The sequence below is a fragment of the Orbicella franksi genome, chromosome 8, assembly GCF_964199315.1.
Source record: "Orbicella franksi chromosome 8, jaOrbFran1.1, whole genome shotgun sequence".
Lineage (NCBI taxonomy): Eukaryota > Metazoa > Cnidaria > Anthozoa > Scleractinia > Merulinidae > Orbicella > Orbicella franksi.
In genome coordinates this window covers 4467751-4495713 of record NC_138152.1, presented here as the reverse complement: position 1 = coordinate 4495713, position 27963 = coordinate 4467751, and the positions used below count along the sequence as shown (strand labels likewise).

The 27963-nt window shown below is 39.7% G+C and overlaps 1 protein-coding gene across 2 annotated transcripts; it reads left to right on the top strand.

Moving 5' to 3' along the window:
* The first annotated feature begins 308 nt into the window (after positions 1-308).
* On the top strand, positions 309-27859 carry LOC145495431 (uncharacterized). 2 transcript variants are annotated; one of them, XM_081475041.1, is made up of 33 exons: positions 309-556; positions 5281-5376; positions 5885-6082; positions 6320-6418; positions 6767-6847; positions 7522-7620; positions 7737-7835; positions 8149-8250; positions 8780-8878; positions 9095-9193; positions 9776-9874; positions 10346-10444; positions 11233-11331; positions 12048-12146; positions 12642-12740; positions 13261-13359; positions 13996-14094; positions 14703-14801; positions 15173-15271; positions 16103-16201; positions 17027-17125; positions 17681-17878; positions 18500-18613; positions 19221-19335; positions 20093-20534; positions 21036-21253; positions 21777-22012; positions 22798-23105; positions 23493-23753; positions 24463-24670; positions 25069-25105; positions 25676-25781; positions 26208-27859. In XM_081475041.1, exons 1-33 carry the CDS (start codon positions 542-544, stop codon positions 26830-26832), a joined length of 4944 nt encoding a protein of 1647 aa, XP_081331167.1. In that variant the 5' UTR covers positions 309-541; the 3' UTR covers positions 26833-27859. The 2 variants fall into 2 exon arrangements, with proteins under 2 accessions (XP_081331167.1, XP_081331166.1); XM_081475040.1 differs by lacking the exon at positions 309-556 and adding an exon at positions 1777-1986.
* The last annotated feature ends 104 nt before the right edge of the window (positions 27860-27963 follow it).

Below are 27963 nucleotides of genomic sequence, written 5' to 3'. Positions count from 1 at the left end.
AAATATGAACCTTAATATCTGCGCATTTATTTTTAATTAATGTTTCCTGTTTGAACAAATGATTCATCAGCTGGCGCGTTCGCTCACAAATAAATTGACAGCAATGAAAAGTAACTTTTCATTTGTTTTTGCTGTGTTCTATTACCGCGAGTATTGCCACGTCAATTGGCACTTGGAATAAAGCGCCTGAACTTTATCATGAAACAATATTTGCGATAAATGATTAATGCGTTGAAAGAATTGCATTCAATTAGACAGCCGTGTCCCCGTGTATCGCCCAACCCTGAGTGTTCTGTTGCAGCCTAACGCGGGCATATTCTATTTCACAACTGCACGCGGTGAATGATTTCGACATTAATTTATTCTTTCCAGTAGTCTTTCCTGCTACAGACGGAGCTGTGTTTCTTTAAGGACATGTTGTCGCTGTAGACTTCGCTGCTAATGGCTGGCATGCTTTGTACGGCAAGTGGCGTGTTTATCTTGTGTGAATGTTAGTGATGCGAAGAATTCCACGAAGCTTGTTGTTTTGCTTACAGTCGGCATGAAGGATATTGTGGTGAGTGAATTCTTTTGTAAAACCCAGCATATTATTATTATCCTACTTTATTTGCTCAAAAAAACTGAGAAAAACAGGATAGTTTTAAAAGGCCATAAGCCTCTGAAGCCCTAAACGAACTTAACATGAAACTGTAAGGACGGGTAAAGACCTCCAATTAACACCACCGTCTCTAAGTCATGCTAATAAGTCAAGCAGTCTGAAATCGAGAAGTTGTTCTCTATAAAATGCGCTTTCGTTGTTTCCATTTTAATAACTTCTACCGTGTTGATAAAATATGAATTACGCATACAAGATGAAAAATTTATTTATGTCTACACTCAACATTTAGGACTTAAACGTAAACGGTATTTGCATACGGTAACTGAAATGTGCAAGACACTCGAAAGCATGTTTACAAGACTTTTGTCGATATTTTAAGCCTGCCCATTGTTTTTCTCGTTCTGAAAGGCATGATTTTATATTTGTCTTGGATTGAAATGCAGTGATCGAATTTTGCTTTTCTAGCGCAGTTTGCAATAGGATATGAATTTTGTCAGAATCTCACCGAGCAGACACCCCAGCCTGCCCTCGCGTATCCCGAATAATCATTTATTTGTTTAGCTTGTTATTTTGACACTGGCCGAAGGAAATTGTTCTTCAAAACAAAAAGATCAACTTTGAAAAAGGAGATAGAAAATCCTTTGTTTTGGTCTGTAATGTACCTCTGGCAGAAGGTCATGGTATATATGATCCCTCTAGAGATTAACCACACGTGGGGGGATAGCTTCTCCTCCCCCCCCCCCCTTGCATTTGCCACTGGCATTTTACCCTAAAGGGTAATTTTAATGTAATGCTTTGCTAAGGTTACAGCTCAAATTTCTTCTAAGCTTCCGTTGTTATTAGTCTTCAGTCGGACATATGGTTTGTTTACATTTTATCCGTCTGTAACCAATCCATGAGTACTGTTACGCTCCGGTTGATCCGAATGAAAGTAGTACTGTAATCGCCTAACAAAGGTTGTCTGTGTGCATAGGTTCACGGATGCTGTCTTCTCTTCCATGCTTATTGGAGTTCCAACAGATTTCACGAAATTTTTACTTTACGAAATGTCTTATACTGCTTTGAAATCGCCGTATTATGTCGCACGCGTGTGAACTCGTAAACAGGAAAGCACGTGGCGTTTGTGCCACGAGTCACGCGTGAGCCGCGCGCGTTTGCGCACAAAATTGGAGCATGCGTACTTGTGTCCATCCAGCGAGGCGTCGCTGTATTCAAGCTTGTCCTTGCTCGTGATCCAAGCAAAAGTTTTATTTCAAGGCGTTTTCGCCTTTACGTAGCTACAAAAATCTGTAGCACTGCACTTGGTCTGGGGCTGATTTGCCATTCAGAACTGAGGGTCATTTTCTAAAATGAACGGCAAAGATAAAACAGGAGCAACTTTGAATCAGGTAAGACGAAGTAGGCTTATGGCGCGCTTTTACTCCTTTGATCAGTAGGGTCTTAACCTTGCCCTGGTTTTCCGTCCGTCCTCGTCTGCCATATTTTTTCGATGGACATTTTAATGTGTCTAGTCGATTTACTCTCGAAGTCAGCAAAATCATCTTTGTTGTTTCTATAAACTGTAGTCTTGGCTGGAATTCTGTTTTGTTGTTTCTTTCAGAAAATCATGTCACGCACAACTCTCGGTGAATAGCGTCGTTTTACTCGAGCCGTTTTCCGTTGTTATATGCGTGTGTTATACGTCAAGCGCCATCAAAACGATTTACTTCACCTCGGCAAATTCACAAAATGCAAAAAATATATCCCTCCTCGTTTGTTGTCTGAAACGGACCACGGTTTCCTGTGTTGGTTTATGAAATTCACGCGTATTCATGCTTGGTCGTAGTTTCTGGAGTTTTCCATTGCACGTTCTAAAGCGCATTGATTTCGGTTTAAGGGTGTTCCACTTCTCCAGTTCGCATGAAATAATTACATTTGGAAGTCACAATCGTTGAATAGGCTTATGTGGTTTCAATTCTTTATTTTGCATTCAATAATTTAGTCGGCTATTTACATGCATGTATATGATTTATGGAGGGCTGATGGATGTAGCAATCTGATTGTCACAAAGTTCGTCGTTTCGGCGATGTAGATTTGTTCATGGGTTGACAGAACACGGATGCTGTTACAGCGGATCTCTTGTCAACGTTATGTTTCCCAAATTACTTCATTACAACTTAAATTTTGTCACTCTAAGCTTCGCGCTGTGTTTGGGTTTTCAAAATGCGCATATAATTATTATTCCGAAAAAAAAAAATCTTCCCGGTCTAATCCAAAAGTGGGGGCGTGTGTTAATAGGTGTGAAGTCACCACACCTTCTATAGTGTAAACTTAAATTTTATTTGAATTACATACCATGCTTTTCCCAAAGAAAAACAGTACCCGCTGAATTTTATGAATTCTGTATCCAATACGTTCGTTTGAATTGGCTTACTTGAATTCACAAGGGCCATGCCACGTTTATCACGGATAAGATCTCTTAATCGATGGTAATGACTTGGCGTGGGCTATTTTGGTAAACTTCAATTTAAAACCTTGGAAAAGAACTCAGATATTCGATTAGAATTGCCCGACAGCATGTGCTTTTACTTCCTAGGTAGGGTTAACAGGCTATTGTTTAAATCAGAGTTGTTGATGAGTTTCGACCGCTTAATCGAGATTATGGTTTTGTTTTAATACGCTTCGCTACTCATTCTCGTAAACTCATATTGATGAGTAATGGAGCCACCTACCTTGAATTCCAAAATCACACTCGAGCCTTTAATTTAACGTTGAAAAAGTTCTTTATATATCTTTCTTTGTATCTTCCGATTAGGTTACTCGAACGAGCCATCTACGTTACGCCCGTGAAATCGATACAAACAGACGTTCGAACGATTTTTTTGTCACGCAAATTTGGGTTTGTTTTTCTCTAGAATAGTTTCCTCGCTAGCTTATCTACAATCTTGTTTACTTTCTTCTACAGTTGTCTGTTTTCTATAATTTTGAAGTAATTTTCGTGCTGCATTTGTGAAATTTGGATTTCTTATTTCTATTTTGTTTGCTATTTCGGCTTAAATGTAACTTCAAGTATTATCTCGAAAGAACTTGGTACTGTTCTCAGCTTTTGTAACTAACAGTTGAATCCTTCATGTAGTGTTCAAGATGTTTACTTTTCTGACGACCAAATTATTATTCATAATTATGGAAACATTTCATGCAAATAAGAACTACAGTAGTGGTAGTTTGGTAATTCTTGTTGATAATGCCTAGACCCCTCAGGTTTTCTTTTTCACAATAAAGTTATGTACAGTAGCTAATTAGTTGTAAGAGGACTATTTTTTCATCATGGCAGAGACAGATGTTCTGGTTGAAGCCAACTAAATGGCATTTAAGAAGGCTTCTTGATGTTTGCTTTTGAATGGGAGAGAAATTTATTATCCTCAGGCAAGAATAATTGAAACTGCTCAGTATGTTTGTTTACATTGAATCAATCAGAAGGAAGTTATATTATATAAATAATATGCATTCCTGTTGATTTTAGTCATTTCAACCTCGGCAAGTGTTTCATTACAAGGGATTGCACTTTTTTAGTTGTGATTTGTAGAAGGGTGATGTTGTGTTAAATACATTTACATTTTCGATGGTTATTTGCTAGTGCTATGATAATTATTTTGATTACTTTTGTCTCCTTTACTTCACATTTCTAACATACCATGTAAATTTTACTTTATAGCACTATATATTTAATATGTTAATAATAATTATCAGTGGGATGCCTTAACCTTTTTTCTGCAGCCATGGTACATAAACTGTACTATTAGCAAGACAGCATCCTGATGTCATATCACTTTTATATTCCACCAATGAGTTAGCATTCAGCACATAAATTGTGCCAGTGTACTTATGTGTTGCGTTCTTTGATTATAATTGCTGTTGAATTACCTAATTCTAATCAATGGTTTCATAGGTGGAATAGAAAAATGCATGTTTGGACAATATGGATAAATATTATGGAAAGCCATAAAAGTTACTAAAAGAAAATGCATTCTTGAAATCTCATTCAGTGTATATGTCTTGCACTTAAATTGCTAGCTGTTAACTTATTTTGCTTGGATCAGAATATAGTGATAACAATAAAATTATTGAGGGTGACTGATATTATAAGTTAAAGAAGTAAGGCACTGGCGGCATCACAAATAAGTGTTTGCATTATGAAACTTATTTGGAATTGAAGTGCTCTTTATTTTGTTAATGAAATCTGCAATTTCTTAGAGTACGTAGACTTGTGAAATGAACGAATTTGGCCAGTACCTTAGTATAAAGCCATAACTTGCAACTCTCGTAGATTACTGTACTGTATCTGGGAGTCTCCCTGGATACCGACTTTACCTTCCGGCCTCTCTGACAGGTTACCAAGTCTTCTGAATAAGAAGTAAAAAACTTAAATATACTGTTTAGTTTCACACCTATCCTATTTTGGGCAATTTGAAGATTGGAGTGGATAAGAAGACAAGGAGGAATTTGGACATTTAGTGCAATTTTCTGGTCAAATCAGTGTAGCTTTCTCATTCTGCTTGGCATATGGCCACTTTTGTAGCTCAACAGGAGGTATCTTCTTGCAAAATATTAGCAATCTTGTTGATTAAGGCTGGCTTCTCTGTAAAGTATATATTGCTTGCTGTAGCCATTTTTGTAACAGTTGTTTTGCCCTTTGTCACCAGGTTGATGTTGCATTTTTGAGAGCAGCAAGAGCTGGGAATCTTGAAAAGGTTAAATCTTTTCTAACCGAGGAAGGAGACATTCACACATGCAATGCCGTAAGTGATAACATTTTGTTTACTTCACAGATGGTATCAAAGCTATAAAATGTCAAACAGAAAGAGGACATTTACAGTCTGCTCATCATACCATTGCTGCTACAAAATTCTTTGTTAAATTTTGATAGTATTTTTGCCAACTTTTTGATGGCTTTTTGTTTTTGAACTGGCTAGTCAAAGTAAAACTGAAAGAGGATGAGTTCATGTAACTGTTTGTTCTCCGACGTCCTTTAGGCTACTTCTGATGTCTTAAAATAAATCTTGATAGCACTCCTACATGTAGAGGATGTCACAAAACAAGAGAAAAGAATAACCATACTTGTTCAGTCTCCTTTGACCAATTCCTTAGGTCTTGCTTAGATTCTCAAGGTCAATTTTTAATTAATAAAATAAAAAGTAGCCTACTTTCAACTCCACCTTTCTTGCTGGTCGAATTTTTGTTGAAATAGGAATCGTAGATCAGTTATGATTTGTGGTGTTGATGAACTGTGTTTCTTTTTTTCAACAGAATGGCCTTAACGCACTTCACTTGTCATCTAAGGAGGGGCATGTTGAGGTTGTCCAAGAGCTTTTAAGGCGTGGAGCAGGGGTGAACTTTACCACCAAAAAGGGCAACACAGCACTTCACATTGCTTCACTTGCTGGGCAAAAAGCGGCAGTAGATGTGTTACTGGAATCTGGTGCCTCTGTAAACTCTAAAGCTCAGGTAACAACCTGTAGAACTACATAATGCTTACAAAATTATTGTTTTGTTTGAGTAGAGATGTATTCATTTGAATTCATGTTGTGATCCAGCAGACATGTCGCATGCAAAGTTTGTGTTATTGAGTCAGTGTATAGCATATTTAAGGCCTTATGTGTCCGATGGCGTGATGAGGACTGATGATGATGAATTTGATGATGATGATGATGATGTTGATGGTGATATTATATTTTGTTACAGAATGGCTTTACGCCATTGTACATGGCAGCTCAGGAAGGGCATGTCGACGTCGTGAGAACACTTCTTAACAAGGGAGCAAATCAACAATGTACTACTGAGGTTAGTGATCAGTTCAGTTTTAAATCAGCATACATGTAATTTAGCCTCCTCGGCTGGTTAGCGAGAAAATCACAATGCAGGTTCTATAATAATTACAGACTCTTCCAAAAAGACTGCTTTGACTTGTCTGTTGATGTGTGTATTACCTGTTTGATGATCACATCACCTGAGGAAATAATTCCATGATGCAAGGTGTCAACTTACCCTTTACTGGACAGTGCTTTACTGTCTGTTATCCATAAAATTTCAAGTAATATTGCTGCTGATCAATGTGCCATTGGTGGAATTAAGAATCTTGGGGATCTAACACAGAAGCAGAAATCAACTTTATTCATTGTTCTCTTGCAGGATGGTTTTACTCCAATTGATGTCGCTGTTCAACAAGGACATGAAAAAGTTGTAGCAGCACTTCTTCATCATGATTCCAGAGTAAGAATGTTTTACTTTCTTATCACTTTCTATCTGATTCTGAATGTGTAAACTTTGTGCTGTTAAGGCTGCAGCTTTTATGTCTTTAACAACTTAATATACTCCCTCGCTGTTAATTTTTATTCTTAACCCTGGGAAAAGAAAATGAGAGTGGTGCTTCCATCATTCACAGAACAGTCTTTAAAAGTTTCTTCGATTGTGACAGATTTTTACACCATACTGAATTAGCTGGAATTAAGTGCTTTTAGAAACATGATAAAATCTTACATTGTACTGTTCCAGACAATATCCATACTCCCCCCAATAGAAGGGATTGGAATTTCCTGGGGGGCAGGAGGTTTAGCAAGACCAAGGAATTTAAAGAACACAACGTTTGTGTGTGAGTCAGTACAGTGTTTATCACATTTTGTTACAGAATGCCTTTACCCCATTGTACATGGCAGCTCCAGAAAATATCCATACTCCCCCGGGCACAGAAGGGATTGGAATTTCCTGGGGGCGGGGGGCTCAGTAAGACCAAAGAATATTAAGAAATGTATGAAGCTTAATTGGATTTCCAGAGGGGTGGGGGAGGGGATATTTTCTATAACTACACTTTGTTCAAATACATTTGCCAATGATTTTCTTCAGAATTTTATTTTTTCATTTCTTTTCTCTTTTTTTCTTTTTTGCAGAAAGGTTATCGTTCTCTTCATACCGCAGCCAGGAAGGACTTTGCCAAGGCAGCCAAGCTTCTGCTTCAGAAGGATCACAAGCCCGATATTGAAGCTCCAGTAAGCCTGTGAACATTTCTGATATTCTTGTCAAACTAAATTTTGTAAAATTGATATTCCTACAATTTATATTGAAGCAATGCATAAAATTTAAATGATATATATTTTTTTTACAGAATGGTTTTACTCCACTTCATATCGCTGCTAAGTATGGAAACCAAAATGTTGCAGGAGTGCTAATTCAACATGGAGCTACTATTGACTACAAAACTAAGGTACAGTAGTACGTCTAAAGACATCTAGATATCTGCCAGATTATTGTTTTTATACTGTATGTATGCTAGCAAAATGTCCTAAGGCATCAAAATGGTTAATTTTTTCACATGATTCACCGTATTTAATAAAATTTGAGTGGCAGAATTTTGTCGTTTTGTCATTTGTTCGAGTTTGTGAGTTCTCCCAGGTTCACTTTAATCAATGTCATTCCCCGCAAGTGGACAGGAAATATATATTTAAAGTTGTGTTGGTGCCTGATTATGCAAAAAACTCTGTAGTTCTGTGAAAGAAACAATTCTTTTTTCTCCACAGAATTATGTCATTGCACCACTTCATGTTGCTGCAAAATATGGCAATCTCAACATTGTGACCCTGCTTGTAGAGAAGGGTTCAAAAGTGGACATACCCAACAAGGTCAGTTGAATTATGATGCTTATCTGAGAAAATTAGTCTTTGGTGCAATTTTGATACTTAAAAAGAGAATATTATATTAATAATTAATAGGTTTAATTTAATTTGTGGGCTGTTATAATCTACCAGGTTATTTCTTGGTTGGCTGGGTTGATCAACTTTATATTGGCTGTTACTAAAACGGATTGTAAGGGATGGACTATTATGTTTTTGAGGGGAGGAGGGAGATGTGTTGGGTAATTTCCCCCAAAACAGTCCTGCACAGCAAAATGGCTGAAAAAATATTGTGCAAGAGGAGCCATGGGAGAAAAAATGGAGTAAGTGCTTTTTACTGTCCTGGTCCTACTGTATTCTTGATGTTAAAAAAACATTCTTGCACAAGCTATTGCACACCAAAAAACAATCATGCACAACCTAAAGGTGAGAAAAAAATTTCATGCCCCAGAAAACTGCCCAACCCTACCCCCTTCCAAAACATAATGGTCCATTCCTAAGTTCTGTTGATTTGATGTGTTTGTTTGTTATTCCATAGGATGGTCTAACACCTCTTCACTGTGCAGCAAGAGATGGACATGACAAGGTGGTGGAATACCTTGTAAATAAGAAGGCATCAATAACAGCTAGAACTAAGGTAGGTGACCAACTTCTCATTTCTCCTTACAATATCAGCACATAGTCAAGCAGTCAGGTTATGAGAATAAAGAAAATCATCAACTAGAGCATATTGTCTGGATGTACTGCCAAATTCTCAGAACTAGAACTAAACTAGGGAACAAGTAAGGAGATATCATAGCCGAGGTTTATTATTGTATGAACTTGTGAGTTAATGTTGATATTTTTTTTTCAGCATGGTCTTACTCCTCTACATATGTCTTGCCAAGGAAATCACCTCAGCACATCTGGGCTGCTCATCGACAGCAAGGCTCCGGTTAATGCTGTTGCAACTGTAAGAACACATGATCAGTGAACTGTACATGTAGAAGAACATTTCCATCAGTTTTAGTTCTTTTTTAACTCCTTAGCTAAGTGCTGGCACAGGTTGTATTGGACTCATTGGCCTGAAACTAATATTTCTAATCTGTTTTTTTGTTTTTTGTTTTTTTTCTGTTTTGTTTTTTGTGTGTGTGTAACACACACACACACACACTGTTTTGTTATGATCATCCATGAAGGTAAAAACATTCTGGAGTTAATGTCACTGATATCCCTAGTAATGTGATACAAGTAGCATGTACATTTGAAATACATGCATTGTTTGTATTGACAGACAAAGTTAAAGTGCTCTTTACACTGTTTGTGTTAAAAAATAGACTGATAAAACACAATTGGCAAGCCGTTTGTCTCCACTCTTTGTAGTTTTGACTCAACCACATCGGATCAAGATACTCACAATTTTGTACAGGCTCCTACAAGTCGCTTTTGTCTCTTTCTGAATATGCATATGGTTTGTATAGGCTTTTTGGAAGAAATAGCTTGTCTTGGTGTTTGTTGACAAAATTTAATACAACGTTTCCTCTTGCTTTCAAAGAATGGCCTCACGCCTCTTCACATCGCAGCACATTATGGCCATGTGGATATTGCTGAGCTGTTACTGAATCGTGGAGCAGACACTGACGCTCGAGCCAGGGTAAGGTTAATCAACAAGAATGTTGTGAAGGTTTATGAAGTCTTGAACTGTTCTTGTTCAATGATTCTTTAAGAAGTGATGCTGAGTGTTTTTGTGAGATCTCAGAATCATTCAGAATAATTGCTCGTTTCTTTGTTATAATAATTGCTCTGATCTAATGTTATCTGTGATCCAAAACTTATAACTTGATGTATGTGAAAATATACTTGTCTACCTTTCAAATTGAATATTGTTGTTTTAAAATATATGTACATGGAAGTGAAAGATAGTTTTCTCCTTGTTGCAGTGAAATCCTTTTTCCATTCTTTCATTTGGGGTGTTACAATTTTGCAAATTTGTGAGTTGTCCATGCATGTACAGATTGAAGTAAAAATCTAAACTCCAAGAAATAGCAAAGATTAAAAAACTTTTAATTAATGCATTTTAGTAATTCTTTAGTGTGAGGTGACATTGATTCATGTTTTCCAACAGAATGGATTTACTCCTCTTCACGTCGCCTGCAAGAAAAACCGGGAACAAGTCATCCAGCTGCTGTTAAAATATGGTGCAAATGTTCACTCAGCTAATGAGGTGAATTGTCTCTCCTGATGGTTGTTTAAATAAACCTGCTGACATGGAATAAGAATTCATTTCTAAACGTGATACTTAAAGAAATGTTATTCATAATTATTTTTTTGGAAAAAAAATCACAAAATGCTTTGTAAGATTTGGAACATGTTTTGATGTTTCAAATATCATCATCAGCCATAGTGAATATATAGCAAAGATTTACAGAATGATAGGTGTTGTATAATTGCCATAAAATGATTCTTTATACATTCAAATCTTTGTGAATGTAACCTATTTAAACTAACCAGTAATGAGGCAGAAAGAACAATAGCAAATAATCATCAGGAACACTGAGATAAATTTATAAAATAAGTAAATAAAAGTAAAACTTGTTGAAAATGGGAGAAAAGTTTAAAATGTTTTTAAAATGCTAGAGCTACAGTACCTGAAGAAGAGCAGTTAAACTGCCTGAAACATCACGTGTTAAAAACATTTTAACCTCAGAAAGTTCCTTGAAGAACAAGATTTACTTTATTCACTTTATATGTGAACATGAGAGGTTCTGAAAGTTTCAGAAAAACTATCAGTCGAGATAAATTTAGCAGTGAAGTGCTATACCAATATGCTCTGAAACATCTTTGTATAATTTTGGTTTTTATGAAATGTTAATATTAACTGTATAATATTATGTAGCAAAATGTACCCTGCAGATAGCGTATTGTTAATAATAATTTCTAATTGATTTGACCTTTTTTTTTTCTAAACAAGAAGTTTTTTTAATGTGCTTTCTTCCTATCTTCTTGTGTCAGGGTGGACAAACTCCTATGCACGTAGCAACCTATTATGGAAATGTCACCTTAGTTCTTATCCTGTTACAACATGGTGGCTCTCCTGACATCACCAATGTGGTATGTTTCTTTTTTCTTCACAGCAATGAAAAGTAAAACTGTGCATTTTATTCTTGTTTGTTTGTTTTTTTTTGTCATACTCATTGAAAATATGTCAGGTGTGGGTGTAATGTGTTAGTTGAATAGCTTTCAGAATAGTTTATTCAGCTTTTGACTTGAGCCAAATTAATAGTCTTTGTTCAATTTAAACAAAGGAGCACATGGCTTTTTAAACAACCCTTATACAATTTGCCTAATGTTGTTTATTTAAGAACAACAATTTAGATTTTTGAATGTAGTACAATGCATTGGACAGCCTCTACTATGTTATTAAATGCCTTATGAACCTTAAAACAAAACATGTTACTATATAGTTTTACAGTGTGCGATAAAATATTGAAAAATAGCCATGACTTTAAACAGAGAAATAGGAATCTTGAGTTTATCCAATTCAGTCACCTGAAGTTGTTTGCCCTGTTTTTCACCCAACATGTAGTCCCCTTAAATCCCTTAAATGAAAATGTCAAGGTATAATATTTAGATGTCTAATACATTATTTTCAGTCATATGAATTTTACATGTGTAGAGTAGATTGTTTGCTTTCATTATGGCAGTCTACTGCCTTTGTTTTAAATTTTATACTTTTGTTACCAAATCTGTGAAATTGAGCAACTATTTACGCTGTTTGAAATATTTATTTCATTAATTTAAAACTGTTTAATCTGCTTGTTATTTAGAGAGGTGAAACTGCTTTACATATTGCCTGTCGCAGACGACAGATAACAATTGTACGACTGTTGCTAAGGAATGGTGCATCGGTGGATGCCAAAACACAGGTTAGAACTTCTGTGGTGAAAGCTTGGTGTTTTATAATGCATTATACATCATGTCTACATATAAGCAATGATGAAGGTCTCCCAGAGGAGGGGAGAACATGTTCCCTTGTTCCCTACATTTTTTTGCCAAAGTTCTCTTTAAAAGTAGAGATATCCCTTATTCCTACAAATTAATCCCAAAAATATCCCTTGTTCCCTTGAAATGAGTGACTGTGTTCCTTTGTTTTACAAAAACCCCTGGGGGGCCCTCAATGATAGCTTGTGGATCAGACTTCTGTTCATTTACAGAACAGTGATGGAGATGTGAATGATGATATTGAAAAGTCATCCAATAAAGATGATGACAAATAAGCAATTTAAGTCATGTCTAAAGGATGTCATCTTCATTTATAACCAAATTCTCAGAAGTAAAATGGGAAGAATTATATGGCAATCAGTAGAGAGAATTGACATTTTGAGCTAGAGACAGGAATTGACATGTTCTCTTTCTTTCAGGATCGTGAGACTCCACTACACATTGCGGTCAGAACAAAGAATGTGGAGATGGTGAATCTTCTTCTGGACCATGGAGCATCCACTGATGCTATTGATAAGGTTCGCCCACAACTCATTTCAGTTATGAGTCTTAAAGCTTAATGTCTACTTTATTGTGAATCATTAAAAGCTTGGGTTGAGCCTGACAACAAAAGCTAACAAGATCAAGGTTTTTGTTACAGCTATGTTTTACCCCAAAATATTCATACCTCTACCAATAAAAGTGTTTTTTTGGTTTGATTGCACCCCGCCCACCAACCCCTGGAAATTCTGGTTCACTGTCAGTATCTACATGTGAAAGATTTGTATTTAAAACCCCTTTTGGCTCCCCCTGGAGATTTTCAATGATCTTCCTGTTGTGTTGGATATGGATATGTTCTGAAACTCCACATTAAAGAATCTTGAGGGCTGTGGAAAGTGCAATGGGACAAAAAGCTGTGGTTGACTTACTAGAATCCCACCCTGAGAGGAGCCAAGAGGACTAATAATTCTAGTCACTTCATACTACAGATGGTAGTCTGATTGCTGTACCTTACAACAATATGTTAATATGTTTTTGAAACTATTTCTTTTTGTTTAGAACAAGTGCACACCTTTGCACATTGCTGCCAGAGATGGTAATGAACAGCTGGTGGAAATTCTTCTGGAACATGGGGCTTCTGTTACAGAGCTGTCCAAGGTATGTTGGCCATCCTGTGGCTTGCTGTCTTGTCTTCTTATTTCTTTATGGGAAATTACTTGATAAAGTGTATTTCAATTGACTGTCCAAAGTAATCTGGCAATTACTTTGCTTTGGCTTTGGTTTTTCTATGGTTTGAGATTTACGACACTCAAATTCTCGAATAGGCTTGATTACCAGCTGCTGTTTCGGGGAATGAGTTTGCGCTTGTGGACCCTAGAGAGTGGCGGAAATCAAGCCTAATTCTCAAACTCAATAATGATTCATCAAGTTAAACAAAGGAAATCATGACTGTGATGGTGTCTGGATATCTGATCTTAAGTAGCATAGATTTTTACAATTTTATTTCTCCGTTTTCTCCTTAATTTTAGTTTCAATTGAGAAGATACATCAAACAATCACGACAGTATTTTACCACATTACCAAACACCTTGAATTTTGTCAAATATTCTCTGCTGTAGACACGTTGTGTTTTCAACCGTCTTCTTGTTGTTTGGAAACGTGGTCAAACACAGCCTTTCATGTTCGATATATTACTAGTCTTGAAAAACAGTCTAACTAGTCCAGCTAACAGATGGTGTAAGAATTATCAATATGTTGTGTTCCTACAAATGTTGTTTTATTTCTATTTTACAGAAAGGATTCACTCCTCTTCATGAAGCTGCAAGAAATGGTCATGTCAGGATTGTGGAAATCTTACTGAAGTATTACGATAACCCTGACCCAGAGGGAAAGGTCAGTGAACTTTTGTGTGTTGGTATAATTAGTAGCAAGTTTATGGCTGCCTTGTGGAGGTGCAGTGGCCTCATGGTTGGTGCACTTGTCTCTGGATCGAGTGGTCTGGGTTCAAGCCCGGCCAGGGACATTGTGTTGTGTTCTTGGGCAAGACACTTTACTCTCACAGTGCCTCTCTCCACCCAGGTGTATAAATGGGTACTGACAAATTTAATGATGGGGGTAACCCTGCAATGTACTGGCATCCCATCCAGGGGGGAGTAGAAATACTCCTAGTCGCTCGGATCGAGTGGTCTAGGTTCGAGCCCTGGCCAGGGACATTGTTTTGTGTTCTTGGGCAAGACACTTTACTGTCACAGTGCCTCTCTCTCCACCTAGGTGTACAAATGGGTACTGGCAAATTTAATGATGGGGGTAACCCTGCGACGTACTAGCATCCCATCCAGGGGGGAGTAGAAATACTTCCGGTCGCTTCATGCTACAGAAACTGGGATAAGCCCCAGCTTGATGGGCCACTTGGCTCGTATGCCGACTTAACTGTACCTGTCTTACCTAGGTTTTAAAATGAATTTGTAAAATTAATAGTGAGATTTCTGGTTTTACTTTAGCACGGACTCACTCCTCTACACGTGGCAACTCACTACAACAATGATAAAGTCGCTACTTTCCTGTTGGAAAACAATGCCAATCCTAACGCAATGGCAAAGGTAAACCTTTCATCGTTTGATTCCTTGAAAGAAATTGTTGTTGCTTGCACCACCGTGAAGTAAACAGAAAAAAAGTGCATTTATTTAAGTGGATAAATAAGGCTCGATTTCCGCTGCTTTCTGCAACACTGGCTTACGGATTGATGTGGCTGACAGACTGTTGTTTTCGGTTATATTACGAATTCACGATGTGATCAGCCCTCAGTTGGCTTGATAGCTCAGTTGGAAGAGCACTGCACCGGTATCGCAGAGGTCGTGGGTTCAACCTGAATTTTTTATCACACTTTAATTTCACAACTGATTAAGTTGTGTGTATAACTGCAATGATCAATCATGTAGACCTTCATATATGCTGTTTCGTTGTTGTTCAGAATGGATTTACTCCTCTGCACATTGGAGCCAAGAAAAACAGAATAGACATTGTATTGATTCTGCTGAGACGAGGCATGGATCCTGATGTCACTACACAGGTAAGAGAGTATTCGGCATTGTTCATTCCAACGGACGAGCTGAGACAAGCACGTCTGGTCTTTGTGTGCCTTCTTTTCTGTGATGTGTACATGCATTTTCTGATAAATCTACAGCTGAGAGCCTTGTGTCATTAAGGTTACCGTATACCTTTAGAGGTGTCTCGCATCCAAAGTGATGTAGCGCGTCCGGTTTAAACTGTAGATACCAAAACCCTCAAAATCAAATTAAAGCTTTTAGAGCTTGCTATCAAACTATACTTGTACCTAGTTGTACCTTTTTGGTACGCATTGGTGGCATATCGGGTGAGTTTGGTCGAGCCATGGTTCGTAGTTTGGCGAGACGTAGTCTAGCCAAAATACCCATAGTGGGACCAAATGAGCTTGATATATATGTGAAGGGTTCCAAAAAGGCACGATTACGTATTTACCGTACCCAAATTCGGCCAAGTGACCATGATATCGCTTGATATCAGGTCAGTGACTTGATATCGATTCAGCATATCAGGACAGTAAACCAATCCGATTGGCTGATTGCGGATTTGGGCACGGTAAGGTAGAGTATAGGGTAACCTTAATAATTTACATTCTAAGTTGTGTTTGACACTGACCCTACTGAAAAGTTAAAACAACGTTTATATCAACTTTTGGAAAGACGTTTCAAAAGTTGCCATAAGCGTTGTTTTTACGTTTCAGTAGGGTCGGTGTCAAAGAGAAACACAACTTTGAATGTAAATCACTGATGGTCATGCCTGTCTGCAATTTTAGCATTTTTACCTTGTGTCATGTTTGTATCTTGTACCGAGTTTGTTTTGTTTGTTTTGTTTTCATCAGACTGGTATAAGCCCTCTTCATCTGGCCGCTAAGGAAGGACATTTGGAACTGTGTGAACACTTGGTGGAAAACGGAGCCCTTCCAGGCGTCACTACAAACGTAAATGACAATCTTTATACATCGACCTCGTCACGTTTTCTGACACCATCTTGTTTGGGGGACAAACCGGAGAATGGAGAATCTAATGTCCAACAACTCACGAAAAATTAGAGTTCCGAAGTATTTATGAATCAAAATATAAAGATACGAGGTAGAAGAATTTACTGATCATATTTGAGGGAAAAAGCCTCGCTAGAAAAGCCGCAATTAAGGTTTTCATTTTCCATTTATTTGTCTGTAAAACCGAGTTACAATTCGCGAGAAAATTTAGAGACATTTGTTTGAAAAATTTAAAGTGCAATTCCTCGCCTCTCGGCAAATCTATGTTCTTCAAATTTGATCCAAAAAAACTTCCTGCTGGGTATCTGCTCGTTGTAATTCATAAAATACTCAGAAGGTCAATCACTCACGACTTACTGGGCAGCGAACTTTTAACTTTTCATACATTTACTGCAATTTTTGCTGTGTTTGCCCCCGCCCCCCCAAGCAAGATGGCGTCAGAAACCGTGAGAAGGTCTATTCATGTCAAGTTATTGACCGGCGAGCATATTGTGCATACACTTCACTTCTCTCTCATTGTCCAAGACAGGAAGCAAATATGACCTCTGTATGCAAGTGCTGCTCGCTATGCATGTGTTAATGTCGGGGGCATTAGTTACGTGTAGACGTCTAAACTTACCCATATGCAGTAATTTTTCACATCCAGTTGGGTACATTCAACATTTTTCTCTCATTCTGGAGAATGATACAGAGTTTACCTACAAGCCACTTTACATTAAATAGCTTTATTGGAGTAAGATATTTGTTTTGTCTTGGTTGTTATAGAATGGTTTAACACCGCTGCATTTGACGGCAAGAGAAAACAGGATTGATGTGGCTAAGCTTCTGCTCAAGCACAATGCTCCTATCAATGCTCAGACTGTGGTATGTAATGATTATGTTCTTATGCAGGGAAAAAAAACCCTGTTCCTAAGTTTTGTTTTGAAGAGGGAGAACCAAGACTTGATAATAATCTCTGTCTAGGGGACTTTGTCCAGACACAAAAAAATATATGTATATTTCTCAAGAATACGCGCAAATCTAAGATTTTACAGCCATGTTTACAGAGTCTCATCTAAACACACCTATCGGCCAATGAGAGCGCGCGTAGTATCTTAGTTATTTTATAAATAACATTTTAGGCTTATACAACCTTGTTGCCGAAAAATTAAGCGTAACAAGTTTTGTTTCAGGAATGGAGAAAAAAATAAAACAATAATGGTTTTGTTAGCAAATCCAAATAAAAATTGGCTCTTCTTTGCTAATATAAAAGTCTAAAATCCAACAATACAACTCGCTTACAGTAAAGACACTAGACATTAGCCTGCTAGAAGCATTAGCGACCATGAAACTTGTTACCCCCAACATGCTAACCCGTATCCCATTTCTTCCTATTCATTTGTAAGTTGTTAACGAGCTCTCCGTTGTTCTTCTCATTAGAGTGGCTTCACACCGTTGCATATCGCGTGTGTGTACGGTCATTTTGAACTGGCCAGGCTGTTAATAGAAGCAGGAGCCGAGATTGAAGGCAAAACAAGGAACGGTTACACAGCACTTCACTTGGCAGCACAGTATGGACACAGGCTCATTATTGATCTGCTGCTAGAACATGGAGCTAATCCTAACGCTATGACTAATGTGAGTATAGTTGATGAACTTCTTGTACGCGGTTTCTCTCTGTCACAAATGTGTTGTTGGTCGTCACGCAACGCTTCTGTTAGTAGTGTTGCGTTACGCTTCCGTTAGAATCGTTGCGTTATGCCTCTGTTAGGAGTGTTGCGTTACGCTTCCGTTAGGATTGTTCCGTTACGATTCTGTTAGGAGTGTTGCGTTGCGATGCAGATAACAGTTTTTGGGGAGAACATCAAACTTGCGAAGTACCGCGTGATTGTATGAAGCCTTTTCCATGGGATTGTGGTAAATCTTTTTTTGAGGAGCTTTTCAACGCCAAGTCAAAGACGATAAGCTTTGCCGATTTGGAGGGAATAATTTTGCCCGAAGAAGACTCTTATTTGCGATTATAAATATGTAGTAGCTAGTAACCTTCCAGTTCAGACTTTCGAGCGAAACACGTGTGTTTTTAGTTTAAGTGTGTTACACGCTCATGTTTATCAGGTTATTTACACACAGTTTCTCTCACCGTTTTTTCTTAGCTGCGCATTTCCGGTTTTTAGTGGATTAAAACATTGGTTTTGAGGTTTAAGTAGACAGAATTTACTTTTGTTATACCGTATACTCTTTCTGATTATTCTTGTGTAGGAAGGTTACACTGCTTTATACATCTCCCGAAGAGTGAATCTGAACACCACGATAACTGAGACCCTGTCTAAAGTAACAGTGGTGACACAGACCATTACTCTCAGAAGAAAACAGGTGAGTTTGTTAACGACTTTGACCCAAACTAGTTGTTATGTGTTTGTCGGATCTGTGGCGTTTGCCAAGCTTTTACAAAGCTCAGTGTGATTAACTCGTTCCTGGCATGCAACATTTTTCAACCAGTCAGAGTAAAAAATGTTGACTTCAGAGCCAATCAAAACTTGTCGTGATCACGTGACTTTTTCCGCGCTTGGCAGCAGGTTACAAATCATGTGCAAATTGGGTTGTACATGTATTCTTATCAGTGCTGATTCGAGCGAAAATAAACGATAAAAACCGACGTTTCGGTTTCATTATGACGCCATTGTCAAGTTGATTGAAGAATTATTCGGCGAGTCCTTTTGTAAAAAGTTCGCTAAATTTGCATAATAAATCGAAAGTTGAACTATGTAAATACTTTGGCACGTTTATTGTCTGATAGTTCAGTTGTTCTTACATTCCTTTGGGACGCGAAACTGCCATACGAGGTCTTCAGGGACCTTCTCGTGCTGGTTGCAATAGTGTTTATAATATGTAAATGATGAACGATGTTTGTGGTCATGTACGCGTTCTTGTGACTGCCGTATTTGGTTGTCTGATGTAGCCCTTTAATTTGTTTATTCAGGGAGAAGAAGGAGAGGAAGGCGAAGAGGACGCGGAGTCCGACATAGTTTTCAGTGCAGAGCCTGAAGAGCTAGAAGAAGAGGAAGTCCTTGATGCTCTGGAATTGGTTGAAGAAGGTCAGTGTTTATTTCTTTTTTTCGTGCGTCTTTCACCCTTGTACATCCGTTTTAGCATTTTGGAACTGAAACAGCATAGATAAAATTCAATCGGAGATATTGGTCGGCTGCCTGTAAAAGCAGCCTCTTTGATATTGACTAGAAACGAGCTCCACGTTTTCATTTTTTCTCCTGCTTTAATCTGTTTCCATCCGCGCCATAGTCAGTAATCTCCACGTACTAGCGTGTTCCTGGCGTTTTTGGCGTCGTATTCTACAAAGTCAAGCCTTTATTTATTTTGAGTTTCCGGTGATTTACACGTAAGTTTGTTTTACAGCTTCTCAATATCATTCCAAAACGGAATCTCCTTGTCTTATTGTAAATTACTTGTATCTCATGTACACCACAGTCTGTAAGCCTTACTTTCCAGAGGGTTTCCGTTATTTGACAACAACTCCGATGAAATACATTTTTGATCTTCGCGAACTCTCGTTACCCGCAGAACCGTCGGTTTAGCAGGGCAGAGCGCGAGAGAGGAGCGACGAAAAATTGTTTCGTCGCCCTTTTCTCGCGCTCTTCGCTCGCCCTCTCGATTCACAATTGTGTAACGCGCTGCGTTCTCGCCCCCGCTTAACTTCATTTTCCGCAGGCTAAAATCACGTAGTCTCCAATGCAGGCGTCATTTAAGTCGTCACGCGTGGCTTCTCCAGAGACGCTTTGCGTGACAATGCAAAATCTAGAGTCTAGAAGTCACGCTAATATATGAAATGTTCTTCAGATCCATCAATTGCCGAGGAATCTTATGACCGCTTCATGACAATGGAGGACATGGTGGATGACGACCAGCGCTCATCAAGTCTCGCACACAGAGACTCGGGAATCTTTAGTTCGTCTCGATATTCGGGAGCATTCTTTGAGGGAACACCGACCGGCTCCAGGGCATCCGACTTGAACCGCTCTCGTCTGTCAGACTTCAACATGTCCGAGAGTATAACGACTTCTGAAATGATCATGACAGAGTCGGAGCTTCCGTCCAGCCTGGCAGACATGGCCGACGACAATGTACCGAAGTACGAGCCTCTGGTGACGGGAGATTTCCTTGTAAGCTTCCTCGTGGATGCTAAAGGAGGCAAGATGGAGAGCTCTCAGACGGGACTGAAGATCACACTACCGCCAAGATCATGCCAGATGCCAACTAGAATCATATGTAAACAGTTACGGTGAGTCGCGGCGAGGTCGCTGCTGGCAAACCTTGTAAAAGTAGCTTAGGATTTTGTTTGCAATCCACCTCAATCTTAGCCATTCTTCTTAAGTTTTGGTTTATTACTGTTTCTTTAGTGTTTTACTAACTTAGCTTAACTTAGTATGGTGTTATTTTGATGGTTTTGTCGAATTGAATGTAATCCAGTTTATTGCAAAAGTGGCTCGATATATCGCGAAAGTACCGAGGTCAGGTGACCTCGTTCTCGTACCTCTCTTCTTCCCGCCTCCTGGAGCAAGAGAGGGCGAGAGAAAAGAGACCCTGGGAACGAGATTGAAGGTCAGCTTCAAGATTCTCTGCACTCATTTTCATACAGCTTTCTTTAAATCCATTTGGGAGAATTTAGTCCAATCTCTTGAGATTATCAGGTCTTGATTCTCATAGCCTCTTAAACGCCGTTTGCCTTAGATGGTTAAGCGAAATTGTTAATTTCATATTTTTACAAACTTCTCTTACCCAGAATGAACAAACCCTCATTGCTGCCCCCACTGTGGGAAGGCGAGGCATTAGCTTGTCGGATTCTTGATGTGAACCCGTCGGGAATTAAGTTCCTGCAGCCGGTTTACTTGGAGTTGCCACATTATTCTGCGCTCAGGGATGGCGAGAGGGAGTTGGTGGTGTTGAGGACTCAAGATGGAGGCTGGAATTGGCAGGAAGTTTGCGTTGAGGACATGAAAGGTACCTGGACAACTTTTGCTATCTGTGAGATTTCTAAACAGTGTTTAGCAAGTTTAAGTGGTTAGTCATGGCTGTCATAAAACTAAAATCAAAGTGTGATAATGCACAAGACTGGATTAGAATTTGGAAGTGGAGTAAACTGAAGAAAATCTTGGCGGCAAAATAACCAGAAACTGAGCTGTGCGGCTTTGGAGTTGAACGAATGATTAGTCTGGTCTGAGAGTGCTAATTAATCAGCTTACGAGATCTGGTTTTGGCTGGTCTTTAGTTGTTGTGACATAGGTATACAAATTTCAGCGCAAAAATCCCGCGCTTTCTTTCAATTTCACGGGTTTTCTGTTTCTCGCACTTTTTGGCTCCCGCTCTTTCAGCTACGCGCGCTGTGTATTTCCCGCGCTTTTTGTGTCCCGTTAAGACTTAGACGTTTCGAAAAACTAACGCAGCGATTTAGGAACAGACCGCTCTTGGCAAACGGTCTTCAACTGAATGATGGAGTAACATCTGTTGTTATAATTTGTTTCAGCCGTGGATGGGTACAGCTCAGACATGAACATTCACCATGGGTACTTCCCCAGCAAGAGATACGCGCGGATTGAAACACAGGACTTCCCAGAGAAGTTTTCCATCATATCACGACTAAAGAAAGAAACTTTCACTGTCGGTCTTCGTGGCGAGGTCCTTAAATCATCGGTCCTCCCTCAGGTGCAAGTAAAAGTGCCTGATGGGGCTGTATCGAGCGGGACAAAAATTACCCTGCAGGTCAGTGTGAGAGCCTTGGTTCTCCATAATGTCGCTGTATAGTTAGAAAGTTGTCATTTTAGTTCAGAACTGTAGCAGCTCTCGTAAGCTTGTAATTCTCTTCATTGTTAGCAGCTGTTATTGTTTTGGGGCTTGGTGCATTGTTTCTGTTGTTTGTTCTATTGTTCTCTCAAAGGGTAGCAAGCCTTTCATGTGAGACCTTAAGAGTGCTGCTACATCACCCTTTTAGTTGGCAACCCATTTCAGTAGAAACTATGGCTGGTTTTAACTGTCACGCCATCAGAAATAAAAATCGCAACCATTCAATAACGCCATGTTGGTGCCCCTTGGAGGGGCGCCAACATTGCGTCCGTAAAGTAATAGAAACATCTGTCATTGAGCTTTGCTATTGAAACGAAAAGTTATTACTCTAGAGCTCCAACACATTGAAATTAATACTTCCTCTGGTGCAAGAACTGTTTTGAAAGTTGACAAAACTTTGACCACTATAAACATTCAACACCAGCAACAACAACTTGAGCGATAACTCATCTTTTGAGCTACGCGACGCGCGACGCATGAACTTGGAAATTGAAACGTCCTTTATAACAAAATGAAGGATCCTGTCGAGCGTAAACGTTGCAAACGTCGTTATTAGAGGGTCTTACATCTCATGAAACTAAAACCTCAGAAAGATTGGTAATTTTTTATTTTGGAAAATGATGACTTCACACTGGCAATATATCAGAAGTCCCAAAAACTCCCGTCGAGAGAGGTAACAGTCCTTATTTTTTGTCTTGATTTAGGTTCAACCTGCTGATGAATCATTCAACGACTTTGAAGACTGGGTGGCTGTGAGCCCTGTGCTCACGCTTGAACCACAGGACATTACCTTCTCCAAACCTGTGACAATAACCATCCCCACCCCTGTCTACAGCCCAGGTGGAGAAAATGTTGATATCCAACCCTCTTTGAGACTGCTCAGCTGCGAGCCTCGAGATAATAGAAAGTCTATGTCCCATGCCCCCACGTACCAGTGGCATGACATCACTGACACTACACCGCTGAGCGTAGTGAACGAGTGCGCAACATTCACGACAAGCCATCCGGCAAGGTAAGAGACTCAACTAACTTTCTTCTCGTTTTGGAACGATGGTCCGACGTAGTCACGTGTTGCGTATGGTTTTGTGTTTTTGGAGATCGAAGACTGGTACCAAGAGCTTAAGCTAATCAGAGCAACCATATGTTTCCTTTTTCTGCAAATCAGTGGCGAAACCAAAATCTTTCGCACGTTTACATCTTGCAACGTTTAGCATCTGTTGCACGTTTTTATTTTTCAGTCGATCACAATTGTCACTTATCTTAACCATCGTTGTCATAGCTTATAGTATCTCTACGGTGTTTGTCTGCGCAAGCTAACTGTCATTCTAAAATTTCCTCCCAATTTGAAGAGATTTCATGTATTAAACTCCTTTCTACTGTCCACTCTCATCTCTTACAGATACTGGCTCGTAGAGACCCGTAACCCAGACAACGTGACGTCAGACGCACGCCTGTTGTACCGAAAGTTGACCGCTGTCCCGTACTTGGTCAAAATTGTCGTCTTCGCTAAAGTAAAGCCTGATGGGACAGAGGCTCGTCTTAGAATCTTCTGTGTCACGGATGATAACATGAAGAAAACGCTGGAACAACAGACTGGCTTTGTGGAAGTGGCGCGGAGTCGTGACGTGGAAGTGTGTGAGGGAAGACCAGTGCATGTCAGGTAGGGCAACTGAATCATGCTCACATAGTCCTATCCTGAAAGTGAAGAATGATCATCGCAGTTAATTTTCCAATTTAAGCAATTGGAAAGAAGAAGCCTGAAAAAATCAGGGCTTCAACGGGATTCGAACCCGTGACCTCCGCGATACCGGTGCGATGCTCTACCAACTGAGCTATGAAGCCACACATTGGGAACGAGGTCACGGGTTCGAATCCCGTTGAAGCCCTGATTTTTTCAGGCTTCTTCTTTCCAATTGCTTAAATTGGAAAATTAACTGCGATGATCATTCTTCACTTTCACCTACTACTGCAGTTCATATATGAATTATTTCATATAAACTTCACATAGTCCTATCCTCTTTCGCAGACGCTCTTTGGGCTCGTCACACAGTCTCTCCCCCCCCCCCCCCCCCCCCACGAAGATTGCGTGACGAGTGTTGTTGTTGTTGTTGTTGTACGTCTGTTAACACTTTCACACTCGGAATTAAGTATGGAGTCAAATGATGTGTTTTGACTTTTAAAGTCTGTGTGTCACGATTCAAATGGTAGCTATGAAGTTTGAACGTATTCATTCTTGGGAGGAAAATCAGAAAGGTTATCTCAGACTGAAGCCAAGTCAAGGGCAAATGAGCCTCTAGCTAATGGCACCTGATTGTGCAGCTATTGTCCGCCTCTGGTTTCAATAACCTAGTTTTCATTCCATTTTGCAGATGCTTGGGTAACGTTACGCCAGTTAATCGTGAACCGTTACAGATGACATTTTCTCCTTTCCGCGAGAATCGTTTGAGCGTGGTCGTTCGCGTAACAGACCCGGCGCAGCCCCCCACCTGTCGGTTGGCGTTCCTCAAAGAGCCTCGTAAAGACCGCCAGGGTAACGTGCGTACGATTTGCAATCTGAGCATCGATTTATCTGAAGAGGTGAGGCATAAACAACTACTTTCTCTTTCCTATTGATGTGTTTTCAAGCTGTCAGGTGGAGAGAACATGGGTTTCAATCCATTGGAACACATTGTCTTAATGCAGCACCAATAAATATTAAAGGAATTGAAAGACAAATAGTAAGGAGAGTTACTATTTTGACCTTGCCTACGGTTGTTCGAAGAACAGTGATCGGCCTCTTATTTCTCCTCAAAACATCCAAACTATTTTATTCCGATAGGTGATGAGAAGTTAACAACTGATTGTTGATCAGGGTGGTACTATATTAAAGGGTTGGTTTCTCGGCTATACATACTCCGTTACGACCGCTGGTTACAAAATGCTCTTTAGAGGGTTATGTAGACTACAATTTCAATATTTGTTTTTGTTTCTCACAGAACTTGAAGAAGGAAGACGCTTCTGCCCGGCTTCCTGGTAGGTTAATCGTTCGGTATCTTTTGGTATGGGAGAGGTGTTATTGGCCTTGATGCCGTTCAACGATCGCGCAATTTTTCCAATTCACAAAACTAAGTCCTTTCTTCGTAGGTATAAACAAACCAATCAGAGCGACGATAATCCGCGCAACCAGTGACCTGGGCGGGAAAACATGTAACCGATGGCAAAAGCGGGAAAACATGTAACCGGTGCCAAGCGCGGCAAAACATGTAACCGATGGCAAAGCGGGAAAACATGTAACTGGTGCCAACCGCGGGAAAAATGTTACCGGTTCCAAGCGCGGGAAAAAATGTAGCTGGTGTCCAGCGCGGGTCACGGTGCCAAGCGTTAGAACACGTAAAGCGCGGGGCGAGGGCGAGAAAAAATGTTGGTCGTGGCAAAGGCGGAGAAATACTGGAAAACACATCAGGCAACATAAAGCACAAAGTCACGCCAGTCATTTTGTTTTTCATTTGATTGTGAAGCGAAGACAACAGCTTTTCTCGATTACTTAGTTTTCAGTGTGGTTATCACCGTTATGCTAACGCTGCTTTTATTGTTCATTCGTAGATGACTTGTTGACCTTGATCGGCAAAGGTGTTGGATACGATTGGATCGCGCTTGGTCAGCAGTTGGGATTTGCGGACCCAGAACTGCAAGAAATTTCCGATAGACAGTAAGTGTTGACCCAGTCTCCTTCGCAGTCATTACCTGGTTTGTCACGCAACTCGTCACAATCCAATAAAGGACCGTGACGAAGAGGAGAGGGGTTGGGTAATTATCGAAAAAAAATTCCTGCACAGCAAAAACTGCTGGAAAAAAAATCGTGCAAGGGGAGCCAAGGGTGGGGGGGGGGGGGGGGGAGGAATCGAGCAAGCGCTTTCTACTGTGCAGGTCCTTTTTTTTGAAATATTGCACAAGCTATATATTGCCCACCAAGAAAATCATGCACAGCCTAAAAGTGAGAAAACAATTTGCATTCTCCAGAAAATTGCCCAACCGCCCCCTCGCCCCTCCAAAAAATATGGTCCATCCTTCATTTGATTCAAATGTGTTTGTAAAGCAGATGTTTCTTTTTCTAATAACAGTTTCTTTCCTCCAGTTCCGCTTCAACAGACGAGTGCGCAGCAGATGTTTTGAAGACCTGGCGTGACAAAGAAGAATCCGAGGCTAACATGGCGTCCTTAGAGAAAGCTCTCCGTGAGATGGGACGAGAAGACATCGCAGACAACTTCAAACAGCTGGCCTACAGCAGTTACTCCAAAGATCCTGTGGTTGTCGTGGAGACGCACCGCGTGACCACCAATACGATTTCCACAGAGAGCGCAGCACCAGGTCAGCGGCGCATCTCCGAGTTCCTAGACACGGTTGGTGAAACTGATGCCATGTTCGGTGACGAACCTGGTTCCCTGTCCCCGCGCGTGGAGCATAAGTCCGTTTCCGACGGAGACGAGGTTTTCTCTGAGATCAGGACAGTGAAGATGAAGAGCTCTCCTGAACCAATCACGGAAGAGTCTGTCATTATAGTGGAGAAACACAGAGTCGTGGATGAAGATGGTAATGTCATCGAAGAAAGCCGCAAGATAATCGAAGATGGCAAAGAGGTTACTGAAGACAGAGAAAAATTGCTGCAGGATTTCTTCAGTAATGACCAAGGCGTGCTAGATTTCTTGACCAATGATGCCAACAAGGCATTAGAGAACGGAGATGAAGAAACCGAGATATAACGAGGCATGTGAAGCAGTTTGTAACAGTGTAGTGGTACGAACAGTTGAGTACATTTAGACGATTGTTCTGAAGTCGAGACGGGATTGTTGTTTATCTTAAAAGCCAAATTGTATAAGTGCATTGTTGTAAAATTTAGTGGCTTGAGAAGTGGATCAGTTTTTAAGAAGGAAAGCGTTGTTTAGAAAAGAATTCTTACTTGTTGTTTAATAACGGTTTAATTATTTGCATTCATCATGCCAAGCATGTACTTAAGTACCTAGATATAGTGTAAGTCAGAATTCAGACCTGAATATTTCCGCGATTGTCAATTTGGCAAGACGATCTCAGTTAATCGTGATCTGGACCGTCACACAACGTATGTAGCGTTGCGTGACATGTAATGGCTGACTTGAGTCACGGGGAAGGTGTTTGGACCAGTGTTCTGTGAAGCGCCCGGGATTTAGCTAGGTTTCACTCATCCATTCTTATTCTAGCGTTTGTTTTCAATTCTTTTGTGCATTTTTCGCGAGAAAACGATTTGTTGATTAGGGAATTTTAATTGTGGGAAGAGTATCCACTTCCCACTGTTTTAGTTTGTACTGCTCGAGAGATGAGAAAATTAGTCGAAGTTATGGCCACTAACACTCGGGAAAACAAGTGCCTCGGGTTCGGAAAATGTTCGTGAAATTATCGAGTCTTCGATTTTTATCATCCAATCAAAATGTGCTCACAAGCTCGTGAAAGGACTTCGCTCCCATGGTTCCTCTCGTTGCTTGTCGTCAAGGTGATTCATAATGTTGCTTGGCAACCTCTCAGGACAACTCGGGCCCAGTCTGCTCCTAGTAGGAAAAGGCTCTTGTTTCCCCTGACACCGTAGGGCCGTGAATTTTAGTGTCCGCTGGATTAATGTGGAACTTATAATGAAGATGAGATGAACGCTTTTTTTAGACTGTGAACTTGTCATAGTGTTAATTAGATTTTACAGCTCTTAGGTAGGCAAGAATAGTATAAAACTGACATCAGGAATAAAACAAGTCTGTAAACAATTACATGTGCCTTGATAATCTCGAACGAGACTCGTCCGAACCACAAAGATTTATATGCACGCGTTTAAGTTATTTGCATTGTTGTGTTCCACTTCAAACGGCTTC